The 14,230-nt window shown below is 38.4% G+C and overlaps 1 protein-coding gene across 2 annotated transcripts in view; it reads right to left on the bottom strand.

Moving 5' to 3' along the window:
* Positions 1–1,939: 1,939 nt before the first annotated feature.
* LOC127654940 (protein ITPRID2-like) overlaps positions 1,940–14,230 on the bottom strand; it is a 72,324-nt gene continuing 60,033 nt past the window's right edge. The window contains exons 14-19 of one of the 2 annotated variants that reach the window (XM_052142511.1): positions 13,202–13,317; positions 12,587–12,734; positions 12,163–12,228; positions 9,430–9,825; positions 7,376–7,504; positions 1,940–3,690 (exon numbers count right to left, since the gene is read on the bottom strand). In XM_052142511.1, the coding sequence (XP_051998471.1) occupies positions 7,397–7,504; positions 9,430–9,825; positions 12,163–12,228; positions 12,587–12,734; positions 13,202–13,317 (834 nt within the window). In that variant the 3' untranslated portion in view covers positions 1,940–3,690; positions 7,376–7,396. Of the gene's footprint in view, positions 3,694–7,375; positions 7,505–9,429; positions 9,826–12,162; positions 12,229–12,586; positions 12,735–13,201; positions 13,318–14,230 lie in introns of both variants that reach the window. The other variant, XM_052142512.1, reaches the window with a different exon arrangement.

The raw sequence follows: 14,230 nt of genomic DNA on the forward strand, positions 1-14,230 counted from the left end.
TACGGTGGTCAGGCTGGTCTGTTGGCTGGTTTTTGGGGGAATTGTGCAGGCTAGGCTACTTTAAAGAATTGAACAAAAATTCACATCCAGCACCTTTTACACAAGCGTTTTAAAATGTATCAATTTTGCTATTTTTATGCCTCATGCCACATGAATGCCGATTTGCTCCAACAAAATCATAGACTTTCAAGAACGATCTACTTCATACTTTCAAAACGTCAAAACAATGACGTTATGAAAATGGATAAGTGTGGACGTGGCCTTGGCTGCACGAATCTGTCAGCTCTACAATGAAGGACTTTCAGATAATTGCTTTTGATCTAATATAGGCCTACATCATTTCAGCTTGAACACTTTCATAATAACACCTCTTTCGGTCATCATCGTGCTTGTCCTTTGCGATTAACGGTTTTAATGCGAGCGACGATATTAATAGCAGGGATCTTTCCTCCCTCCTACTGCTGTGTTTAGTCAAGTGTGATGATGAAAATACCTGTGGGTCAGAAAATATTTATTTAGATACAAACTCAATCTGGCCTGCTGTTTCCATGGAAACATGGCTTTGAGATAGAAGGCACATGTTTGTGTGAGGGTTTGATACAGTGGGCATCCTTGGATTCAGTGGGTGTCCATTTACATAAAAACAGCTAGTTAAAGCTTGGGGATATTGATTCTATCTGCTTTAATAACTTGACGATTGTGTGGGATTTCCATTTGAATTCACTAGTAGCTGTTACAGGCTTAGTTCGGTCCAATAATGCAGCTTATAAAATGGATAGTGCTGTTGCTTTATGCTGAATAAACAGCGTTCCAACCATGCTAAAATCCATAATTTAGGAACAGTTATTAACTTTTTAACCTTATCATTACTGCGCAGCACACATTGCGGACCATTGCTTTTGTTGCATCGTTCTCCCTGCTGAAAATACAAGCTGGTTTTGGGCCTTAGCTGGTTTAACCTCGAGACCCCCACGTCCACATGCGTGGACATTATGCCTTGGTTTTGCTATAGGCTATGCATAATTCCATTTAATTTAAACTGACTGATCTCAGTTCAGGGGGCTCTGGGCTGTCATTACAGTGCTAAAATTATGACGCACCAAAGTCATGTGACAAAACAACATGGCGCCAATCTCAGTGGAGTTTGTCTTTGGGGAAAAACTGCAATAAAACTATATCTAGTAAGAAAACAAACTTTTTTGACATTAAAACCTGTTTGAGTCAAAAGAGCGGTGTCTAGGTTCATACAATATGCCATTTAAATTATTTTATCAATTTATCGCGAATCAGCACGTTGTCAAACACAATGACCATGTACGTGGACTAGTCTGATTTTCTTTAACATATTACATAGTCACTGTGTATTATCACATTGAGATTCAATGTGAACGAGGTGTTCTTAGGTTCAAGGTGAAAGAAAAAAAAAATGGCAAACACCATGCAAAATAAATGTAAAATAAAACGTCTCATTTCAATATTTAGTTTAATCTCCTTCGGTTGACAATGGTTTTATGAGGGTTGTTTCCTGACAAGTTTCAGATCCTATTTATACAATATTTGTGGAACGTGCGACATGTTCAAGCCTTTTGTGATCTGTTACACCAGTATCAGGTTAACACGTTTAATGTTTAAGTCTTGTGACTATACTTTTGAAACTGTGTGACCTTTAAATGTTTATTCCCAGAATAATAACTTATCCCATAGTCCTTTATTTTTATTTTTTAACACAAGGTCAAAAATATCTTCTGTATTAGTCTACTCAATGGCTTGTGAAACATACCAGCTCAGATTAAGTTGTATTGAACCTAGAACATTCATATATTTTGTACAGCACACATAATGTAAGCCATAAATCGAACAATCCTCCACATCTCCAACAACCCAAACAAAATCATGACACGGCAAAGCATATATGTAAAATAAATAAATCTTTATTAATGATTTGCATTAAAGATGATCCCTCATGCATCCCAGGTGAAAAGGGAACATATCCCCTTAGTCATATCAATCAATTAGTATGACAATTGATTACAGTTTAGATTAAAACAAAAGTACATCATTAAAACATTTCCTATGTTCTTTCATTCACATGGAGGAAAAGACAAAAACTTTCAATTCTTTGCTCTTTAAATCCTCATCTCAAAACATTAGATTTGACAGCTGCTGTCTGTAAGAATGTAAGAAACAGTTCACCCATAAAATTATCTGGTCATTTACTCACCCTCATGCCATCCCAGATATGTATGACTATATTTCTTCTGCAGAACACAAATTAAGATTTTTAGTGGAATATTTCAGCTTTGTAAATTCATACAATGCTGAATGGTGACTAAAACTTTGAAGCTCCAAAAAACACATACAGGCAGCATATAAGTAATCCATAAAACTCCAGTGGTTTAATCCATGTCTTCTGAAGCGATCCAATCAGTTTTGACCAAAATATGAATCCTTTTTCACTTTACAGTTTGCCATTGCAGTCTATAGGCACGATCAGAATTTTAAGCTTGATTACACTTCCCAGTGCGTGACACATGCCCAGAGCACTAGAAACTGTAATCAAGCTTGAAATCATGATCACCAAGGAGACCAAAACAAACTGGATCACTTCAGAAGACATGGATTACTTTTATGCTGCCTTTGTGTTTTTTGGAGCTTTAAAGTTTTGGTCACCATTTACTTGCATTGTATGGATCTACAGAGATTCTTCTAAAAATCTTTGTTTGTGTTATGCAGAAGAAAATGTCATTCAAATCTGGGATGGCACGAGGGTGTCAAAGTTAAGAGAAATTTTTTTTTTGGATGACCTTCCTCTTTAAGAATGTGCTAGCGTATAAAGAGAATTTAGTGCTCATCTTCTCACAGATAAATCCATTTATGAATGTACTTTTAAAGCTTAGAGATAGTTCAGTTAACTATCGTGTTGTTCCAAACCTGTATGACTTTATTTCTGTGGAACACAAAGGAGATGTTAGGTATAATTTTAGTCACAGTCAACATTCACTTTCATTGAATGGAAAGATGATGCAGTGAAAGTGAATGGTGACTGAGGCAAACATTCTGCTCAAAATCTCCTTTTGTGTTCAGTCATGTCAGAATTTTAATTTTGTTGAACTATCCTTTTAAGTGTCTTATCTATTTATACAGTATGTCACAAACTATCAACATGAACTAGAAAATGAAGACAGCTGTGTACATTATGAAAGTAGGACAGTAGTTGTGATTGGTCAGTTCAAGTTTGGAAAAAAGTTAAATGTATTGCACAGTTAGTTCCTCACAGAGGTTGCATTAGACAACATGATTACAGTAGACACTTTGTCCAAGACAGACAAACAAACATTTAAACACACACTCACATACATAGAAACCGTTACACACCCACAATTATTTTAAAGACTGCCATCAACACTTCGACAAGACCTGCATCACATACTAAAATACCACCGAAAAGATTCATTACATTTCTGTAATATATACCAGACGGATACCACAATAAGCTATGTGTTCTTTGTAGGTTCGGACAGTTGAATATATCAACCACTGAGAATGTAGAAACTGGACCGTAATGCAGAAGCAGACAGTAGAATCCAGAAGGGCTTCACAGACAGAACCAGAAAGAGGGGCTGGGCCATTCGCAGTGCAAGGCTTTAACCAGTGTTTAGTATGACTGTTTCACAGGATTCGCTTCTTCACCTGCTTAAGGAAACAAAATAGCTATATTGATTGAGGACCATTACAAAAATTAGTGAGCTGCCTAGCTATGTTCTGCCTATAGAACACAGGCAACTGAATTTTCAGGTGGTGTTCACACAGGACACATTTTTGCTTTCAAAAACAGCTGGGTGGAGTCACACTGTATAGAATGAGATAGGTTACTAGTAAACTTATTAAAAAACCTTTTTGATATAGACAATGCCGGTCACTTTTTATGGAGAACACACATGCACATTAGATGGACCAGCCTAAAAAAATAGTGATTATTTCAGAATGATAGGAGCTAAAGAAGCACAATTTATGATATGATTGTTGTCAGATTTTATTGCTGATTTGAAATATGTTATTTACTTGTAATCTCTGTGATTTTGGTCTTTCCAGATTCAAATAAATAGGAGCTGTACTAGCATCCTGCTTGTATCTAATAGAGAGAGAATATAGCTGCCCGGAGGCTTTATGAACATGGCTGCCAAGAAACTTTGATCGATTGCAATGCCTACAGAATTGTTTTTAACGTTTTTTAACTCGACAGTGTCTTCAAAACGTGGCAAAATGCAAAAAATACAAAATAATAAAAATCTATCCATCTATCACATATTTATATAGACTAACAATTAAAAAATTGGATTGTGGATAGATTGTGAGAATATGTCCTGTGTGAATCTTCCAAACTAAAACATTATCAGAGACTGATTTGTAACTCTTTACATAAGCAGCAACACACACACACACACACACACACACACACACACACACACACACACACAAGTCGTAGGCACATAAGGTCATCACATTTGTCTTATGATGGTTATTTATATATTCAGCTTTAATCTGTCTATAGGATATACAAAGTTTAGACTCCCAAACATTCCTTTTGCAAACAGAATAGAAGAACAGAGAACCCTGCAATAGATGGCATCAATATACTGTGTATATATATATATATATATATATATATATATATACATATATATGTGTATATAGTGCAAAAAGTTTGGAATAATGTACAGATTTTGCTGTTCAGAAGGAAATTGGAACTTTAATTGACCAATGTGGCATTCAACTGATCACAAAGTATAGTCAGGACATTACTGATGTAAAAAAACAGCACCATCACCATTTGCAAAAAGTCATTTTTGATCAAATCTAGACAGGCCCCATTTCCAGCTGCCATCATTCCAACACCTTATCCTTGAGTAATCATGCTAAATTGCTAATTTGGTACAAGAAAATCACTTTCCATTATATCAAACACTGCTGAAAGCTATTTGGTTCATTAAATGAAGCTTAACATTGTCTGTGTTTGTTTGAGTTGCCACAGTATGCAATAGACTGGCATGTCTTAAGGGCAATATTTGGTCAAAACTGGCAAAAAAGAAACGGCTTCCTCTACAAACTCATTCAATCATTGTTTTGAGAAATGAAGGCTATACAATGCTTGAAATTGCCAAAAAAACTGAAGCTTTCATACAAAGGTGTACACCACAGTCTTCAAAGGACAACTGGTTCTAACAAGGACAGAAAGAGATGTGGAAGGCCAGATGTACAACTAAACAAGATGATAAGTACATCAGAGTCTCTAGTTTGAGAAATAGATGCCTTGCATGTTCTCAGCTGACAGCTTCATTGAATTCTACCCGCTCAACACCAGTTTCATGTTCAACAGTAAAGAAAAGACTCAAGGGTGCAGACATTATGGGAAGAATTGCAAAGAAAAAAACACTTTTGAAACAGAAAAACAAAAAGAAAAGGTTAGAGTGGGCAAAGACACACAGACATTGGACTACAGATAATTGGAAAAGAGTGTTATGGATCTTAACCCCATTGAGCTTTTGTGGGATCAGCTAGACTGTAAAAGTGTGTGAGAAGTGCCCAACAAGACTATCACTTGCCAAGATCTATGGCAAGTGTTACAGGAAGTTTGGGGTGAAATGTCACCTAAGTATCTGGACAAACTGACAGCTAGAATGCAAGGATCTGCAAACCTGCCATTACTGCATGTTGAGGATTTTTTTAATGAGAACTCTTTGAAGTAGTTTCAGAAGTTCTGAATTTTATTTTCTCTTTCAAATTGTAATAGTCATTTTTCACATTATTAATGTCCTGAGTATACACTGTGATCAGTTGAATGCCACTTTGGTGAATAAAAGTACCAATTTCTTTCCATAAAAGCAAAATCTGTACATTATTCCAAACTTTTGGCCGCCAGTGTATGTATGTATGTATGCATGCATGCATGTATGATGAGCCCATTGATGAGCAAAAACATTATGACCTCTCACTGGTGAAGCGAATAACATTGATCATCTCCTAACAAGGCCACATGACAAGGTCTGGGTAGATTAGATTGCATGTGAACAATCAGTTCCCAATCAAGTCAATGTGTTGAATGCATGAGGAAATGGGCAGAAGTAAAGACCTGAGTGACTTTGACAAGGACAAAATTGTTATAGCCAGATGACAGGGAATCTCTTAAACAGCAAGGCTTGTGGGGTGCTCCCGGTCAGCAGTGGCGAGTACCTACCGACAGTGGTCTGAGGAGGGACAAACTGTCGACAGGGTGTTGGGCGCCCAAGGCTCATCAATGCGCTAGGGCAACAAAGGCTATCTTGTCTGGTCTGAACCGACATAAGTTCTTACTGTGGCACAAGTCACAGAAAATTTTAATGATGTTATGGGAGGAATGTGTCACAACATACAGTGCATCGCCCTCTGCTGCATATAGGGCTGCATAGCCGGCGACCGGTCAGAGTGCCCATGATGATCCCTTTGCACCGTCGAAAGTGCCTACAATGGCACACGAGCATTGGAACTGGACCTTGGAGCAGGGACCTGAGTCCCGTTTTCTTTTACATCACTTGGATGGCCGTGTATGTGTGCGCCGCAAACCTGGGGAAGTAATGGCACCAGGATGCACTTTGGGAAGATTACAAGGAGGGATTTATGTGCTCTGAGCAATGTTCTGCAGGGAAACCCTGGGTCATGCCATTCATGTGGACATCAATTTGACACGTGCCACCTACCAAAACATTGTTGCAGACCAGGTACACCCCTTCATGGCAATGGTATTCCCTGATGGCAGTGGCCTCTTTCAGCAGGATAATGCACACTGCCACACTGGACACATTGTTCAGAAATGGTTTGAGGAACATGATGAAGTTCAAGGTGTTGCCCTGGCCTCAAAATTCCCCAGATGTCAATCCGATTGAGCATCTGTGGAATAAGCTGGACCAAAAAGTCTTATTCATGGTGGCTCCACCTCACAACTTGCATGACTTGAAGGATCTAGATCTAATGTCTTGGTGCCAGATACCACAGGAAACCTTCAGGGTTAACAGCATATTAGGCAGGTGGTCATAATGTTTTGGCTCATCAGTGTATATTGTATATGGAGAAGTGCTTATTTTAGATAATGTGACTGGTCACCTTTTCAAGAGGTCATGAAAAACAGCATACATGATTATAAAAGAAAAATGTGTTTTAAAACTGTGACTGCTTGGTATGTCATTTCAACTCTAGTACGAAATGGATACAAGCATATCCTATAAAAACAATTTCTTTTTAGGAGAGGGCAATATGTTTCTTCATGCTACTTTCAAGATAAAAAAGGTGACAAGCAATTAACAGATCTGTATTAAGCATACTATGATCCATCAAAACAAACCTCAAGCATCTGTCTTGCTGCTCACACAGGGGGCTTTCTTGCTGGCAGAGGAGATCTCGGAGTCGACACTGCAGCCAAGAGCTCATTCAAAATCTCTTGTCTGATTTCATGCGTGATGCTTTCTTTAATCTGTGAGACGATACGTAAAAAACTATGTTAGACTGCATTAAGGGCAGAAAAACAAATGGCAGATTGTGAGAATACATCTGGGTAAAAGTGTCATATAACAACTAGGGATGTCAAAAGTACAAAGAAATTCAACTGGTATTGACCAGTGAAACTTAAGCATCATGACGACCCTATTAGCACCTGAAAGCATCAGAGGTGCTTTACCATCACGCCAGACTCATAAATCAGATCAGTCTGAGCAAATTTCACAAGTAAATTTAACAATCATTATACCCCACAAAAATCATTACGCTTCAAAGAACATGCTTGAATTGTGCCAGTCACAGTAAAATATGCTTTTTCACTTTCTTTTGAGATGGGAAAAGAAAACATTAGCTGCTTTTGGATCCACATATGTAACAAAACAATTGGGAGTTTTTTTTTGTTTGAAGAATAAATATAATAAAATATTCTGTAGGAGTGGGTGGTATGAACAAAATGTAATATTGTGGTAAGACCAGTTTAATTTTTACAGTTGTGGTCATTTGTACTGAAAATAGATTTTTCATGACTTGTTTAACCCTTCTGTTATATTTAAAAACAATGACACGTGATGATCGGGCCAAAAATGAACCATATTAAGTTTTTTTAAATTTACAGCACACTTATCTATAAATTATGAACTTGAAAATAAACAACACTGAATAAAGGCTTCTATAATAAAAATTTTACAGGAAAGAGTGCCATCTATTGGTGAGTTGTGGTACTATATATGTACAATAGCTATACTCATATTACTTACAAACCTAATTAGTCTGAAAGAAAAACAATCATGTAACAAGCATGCAACCAGCAAATTACAACCATAGAAATATAGCAAAAAACAAAACCAAACAGCATTATCAAATCAACATTGTGCAGTTGAACAACTACATAGTATAACTACATGTGTGTGTGCGCACCACACAGTTGTGGCAGTATGTGCAGGTCTGTGTATAATATCTGCAAATATTAACCCTATAAAGCTGCGTGTATCGTATTTCATAATCTATTTTCTAAAAGCTCTACATCAACATGATAAACATTTTGCTGAAACCCTGTTGTATGCAATATATTAGATGTCTACTAAACTCCCAGTGAAAGTTTCTGTACCTCTAGAAGCAAAAGACCTTGAAAAATGGTCACCTAAAATGATCACCTTCATATTTTTGTTCATATGGCATCATTACTGATTTTGATGAAGAAAAAGTAACAATAATGTTTATTATCTCTTAAAGAGAGAGAAAGAGAAATCTTGTGACACTCTTGACTCAAGAGAAGCTTCACAGCTGCATTGAATACCAGCAGTATTTACCACCGGGCCAAATTTGACCTGAACACAATAGCAAATACTTTATCATTCCATTATATACACAAATATTACAAAAACATAAAATATTCATATAGTCAATGTTGAGGAGGATAACCCAAAAGCATTTTGACTAAATTTAAGATTAAGTCTAGTTTTGCACGGTTTTTATCATTTAAACAGGTCAAATATAACCCGCATTATGGAGTTTTTATTCTGATTGTAGGCAACAATATAAGCTCATAAACTCTGGTGGTATATCAGCTATCACTCGCACCCGTGCACACAAATAATTCTCCCCATTCGCACGCAGTAATTCTCAATCGCAAATGCGAGTCAAATGCTTGCACTGTAGAGCCTTGTTTACTTTTAATATTTGCATAATGTACCCAGATAAAGGGTTCCCTGTATAACTTACAGTACTAGCTGAAAATAATGTATTTTATTTGCAAAGGAAATGGGTATTATAACTAATTTATAACCAAATGAATCAGAGTCTAGTCATATCAAATCAGGAGATCTCCATTGATTCCCAGCCCTAGTAGTATGTGATACAAAATAAGCAGAATTCCAAAAGGAGAAAACAACCATCTCTCACCTCCTGAATAAAATGTTTCAGGTCACCATTGCCTCCATTTATACTCCTCCACTCTGTGGCCCTGCAGTCTTCCAGGGTTCTGCTTATCCGACCATCAAATGACTCATCCTCATCTCTACTCAAATCGAAGGAGGTGTGTGGTGACAGGCTGTGCTCCGTCATTTCTGGTGATACAGACTGAGGAACCTTAACTCCAGGCCGTGGAGGGACAGTGGGCATGAGATTGAGGGTGGCCCGGAAAATGCCACCTCTCTGTGTGGAAGGAGAGCAGGACTCAAGTGTTCGGTTCAATGTTTCTGGACTGGACGCCCGCGATGAGTGCCCTGAACTGGGTGTGACAGCTTCATATCCCAGCTCAGACTGAAGATACAACTGCTCCCTTAGGAGGTCGGTTACCTGTATACATACACAGAGAAAAACATGTAAAGGGTGAGAGGAAAGTGAGGATTAGGGGTAAAGTTAACAGTGAAAATACAGATGTAATTTCAGGTACTTAAAATGTAAGTACCATGCAACAACACATATGTACATTAAGTAGTACATTGTATCAAATGAAGTAATACATAAGTACTTTAAGAACAATGACCCCCAACGTATGTGGACAGGCACCCATACCCTCACAGACTACAAACCAGCAAACAGCACCCCCCCAACCAGTAAAGCCACCCTCACAGATGAACTGAACACCTTTTATGCTCACTTTGGTTGTGGAAACACAGAACCACCCATAAAAGCTGAGCTCCCACCTGATGGTCTGCTGCTCATATTTTCCACCAGTGACATGTGCTCCACCCTGAGCAGAGTGAATACACATAAAGCTGCTGGCCCTGATGGCATACCTGGCCGAGTGCTCTGGGCCTGCGCAGAAAAGCTGGTTGACGTCTTCACCAACATTTTCAACATCTCCTTGTCCCCACCTGCTTCAAAACAGCCACCACTGTACCAGTACTAAAACATGCTGCTGCAGTGGCCCTCAACGACTTCCACCCCGTTGCTCTTACTCCCATCATCGCTAAGTGTTTTGAGAGGCTGGTCCTCTCCCACCTGAAAACATGCGTGCCCCCAACACTGGACCCATATCAGTTCGCCTACAATCCCCAAGCGCTTCACTCCACACAGACTCACTTGGACAAAAACAACACATATGTCAGGATGCTATTCACTGATTTCCGTTCTGCCTTCAATACTGTGATTCATCAAAGCTGATCTCCAAGCTCACTGATCTTGGCATCTGCCCCTCCCTCTGCAACTGGACCTTGGACTTTCTCACTAACAGACCACAGGCTGTTAGGATCAGCAACTACATCTCCATAATCAAGTTTGCAGATGACACCACGGTGGTAGGCCTGATCAGTGGCGATGATGAGACAGCCTACAGAGAAGAAGTACAGCACCTGGCAGTGTGGCGTGCCAACAACAATCTTACACTCAACACCCAGAAGACCAAGGAGCTGATTGTGGACCACTGGAGGAATAGGAAGTGCCACACATACACTCCCATCTCCATTGATGGGAATGAAGTGGAGCATGTGACTAGCTTCAAGCTCCTGGGTGTCCATACCTCTGATGATCTTTCCTGGACCTACAACACCTCCACTCTGATCAAAAAGGCCCAACAGCACCTTTACATCCTTAGGAAGCTAAGGAAAGCTCACCTGTTCCCCCATATCCTGCTGAACTTTTACCACTGCACTATTGAAAGTATCCTAACAAACTGCATCACAGTGTGTTATGGCAACTGCACTGTCTCCAAAAGGCCCTCCAGCGGGTGGTGAAAACTGACCAATACATCACTGGTGTTCAGCTAACCTCCAAAAGACATTCACCACAAACGCTGCCTAAGGAGGGTGAGAAGCATTATCAAAGACACCTCTCACCCCAACCATGGTCTGTTTACTCCTCTCTCATCTGGTAGGCGCTATAGGAGTCTTCGCTGTCGCACCAGCAGACTCCGGAACGGTTTCATTCCTTCAGCTGTCAGCCTACTGAACTCTAAACTCAGGTCCTGAACACTACATCCCACTCAGATCACTTGAAATATGTATTGTATATACTCGTGTGTGTATATATATATATATATATATATATATAGCTATTTGCACTTCTGGTTAGATGCTAACTCCATTCCATTGTCTCTCTACCTGTACAATGACAATAAGTTGAATCTAATCTAATATATTTGACACCTAACATAAAGTGGGTCCGAGAGGAGAATTGGGCATTGTTTGGGTCCCCAAAATTCTGATAGGGTTGTGATAAACAGAATAAATGTGAAAAAATAAAATGCAAATAACCATATAATCAAGCACAGTTAGGATGGTAAAACAAATAAGAGTATCAACTTTAAAAAGGGAGGATATTCCAATATCTCTATGTGTCAGAGGCTGAGAGTCCAAGCAAACTATGGTATTTTGGCTTTTTAAAATGTAATATTATTAACTTATTTTTTTATTAATAAATGAATGCATAATTATTATTAATGCCTATTTGTAAAAATTATATTACAGGGTGCCCCACACGTTTTGACGACTTAATTTTCATGACACATCAATTACTTTTTCATGATATTTCCAGTCATTTGCATTACTGTACAAGGATTTTAAAAAACGTGATAAGCATTTATGTACAATACCGGATGACCAATGTAAAACCTGGGTCCTGAAACAAAACCAGCATGCATATGATATCTGATTAGAGTACCCTGTAACGTAAAAGTGCTTATAATCCACTCACCGGCTCCATGGCCTGCAGAGCTGAAGAATTAGACAGACTGTCCATGCTGTGACCTCTGTGCATGCCCTGCAAGATGCACATGTGTGTTACTAAAGATCCCAAAAATGCACTTACATAAATGACAGATCCAAGCTTCCACATTTCAGTCCGTTGAAAACTTGTAATAAAAATGAGATGTGAAGGCTGTTCCAAAAGGTAGTCAGTATTATTATGCTGCCTTCTAGGTTGCATTATTTAGGCTACAATACTTCCTTAGGTGACAGCTGCCTATGTAGGCTGTAGACAGCAAGGCAGCACACTAGGTTTTGGTATGTAGCCATACTTATGGTATAATATTTAAAGCATCTCATGTTATTATTACATAATGTATGCTGGGTGCTCTAAAAATAATGGATTTGACAGCAAGGCAGTTGCATTCACTGACCATGTGGTAGCGGTAGATGCTGCTGTGCTGGGAGCTGCTGCGCATCTGTTCATTGAGAGAGAGCAGCCGATCCTCCAGCTGCAGTTCGAGTTCTTGGAGCTCCTGTCTGACTGCAGTGCGCAGCGTTTGAAGTTGATTTGCCTCCTGTCTGCAAAGACATCAGACAGACAGGTAAACTTGCCATTTAATCGCACATTAGAAGTACATACTGAAAACATAATTCTTGGTAAGGTTGCTCCATTTTTTAAGAAATAAAATAGAAATGAGTATGTTAGTGGCTTTGAAGCAGATAACCAAAACTTAGCTTAAACTGGAGACCCACAAATGTTTAAGTCAGAAAGTCTTTTAAGGATAACATGTAAACAAAACATGGTGCCTCTGTTGATGGATGTTTAATAATAATTTCTAGATGTTAATATGAATCTGGTCACTAAAACGACTTTCGTCAAAAATAGCTATGACCAAACAGGTTGTACGATTTATAAATGCATTTAAATGCGATTGTCACTCCTAGAACTTTACACTGTGTACATGGCCACAAGCAAAAGACAACAAGAAAAACACATTTGTCCAACAGCTCTGTGCCTTGCTATATGGTTTGTTTATTCTCCTCACCTCTCATCCGGACTAAGATGCTGGTAGACCATAGACTGCTGTCTCATGAGAGCGAGCTCCAGATCCATCATCTGAGTCCGGAACACGTTCAGACTCCTGCGCCGCATCTGCAGCTCCTGCAGTGGACGGCGAGATGGTTGGGATAAATATAATAGGATATTACCTAAACTAATGCACAAACTACAATACCAGTCAAAAGTTTGGGCACACATACTAAATCTTTATTATTCTTATTTTTCACACTTTAGAATAATGGTAATATCGTCAAACTATAAATCAACACAAATGGAAGTATATTAATTATTTGGTGATGGAAATTTTTTTTAAACAAATAAAAACGAACTTATATTTATTTTGATTATTAAAAGTAGCTACCCTTTGCCTATATATGTGTTATGATATATTTTACATATACACAAATTTCACTTTTAGAATTATTCCAGATGTGCCTGTCTGTTTGTGCATGTGTGTCTTTGCCCCTTTAATTTTCTGACTGCAAATATTTGCTCAATAATTTCCTGTCTTAACCTCATGCGACCCTGCGTGGACGTTGTATTTTGACTGTGTTATGTGTTGCGTATAATTTAAATGAATAAAATCCTGACTGAATACAGTTCACAAGACTCTAGACTGTCATTTAAAGGTTTAACTTCTGCTGCACCGAGTCATGTGACACAACAACATGACATTGATTTCCTTGAAGCGCTCATACAGATGCAGCGCCAACAAAAGTGCCTATGGTAAAGAAATCTCTATGTTTTTTCATTGAAACCTATTTGGTTGTAAAGAGGAGATTCTCTAGTTTCGTTTGATATGCTGCATTAATAAATCAGTTCATTTTTCGCACGTCAGCGCCCTGAAAACATATGTCCACATATGTGGAAACTCATACCGCATTTCCTCAAAAGTAGAAAAACTAAAACATGATCGTTATTTTGAATAACTTTCAACTCTAACACATCTGTGGGTCATTTTGCTTCACTTTAATATACATCGATATATTTTATTTTGTAATCACTGTACAATTCT

This window comes from Xyrauchen texanus, chromosome 14 (assembly GCF_025860055.1).
Source record: "Xyrauchen texanus isolate HMW12.3.18 chromosome 14, RBS_HiC_50CHRs, whole genome shotgun sequence".
Lineage (NCBI taxonomy): Eukaryota > Metazoa > Chordata > Actinopteri > Cypriniformes > Catostomidae > Xyrauchen > Xyrauchen texanus.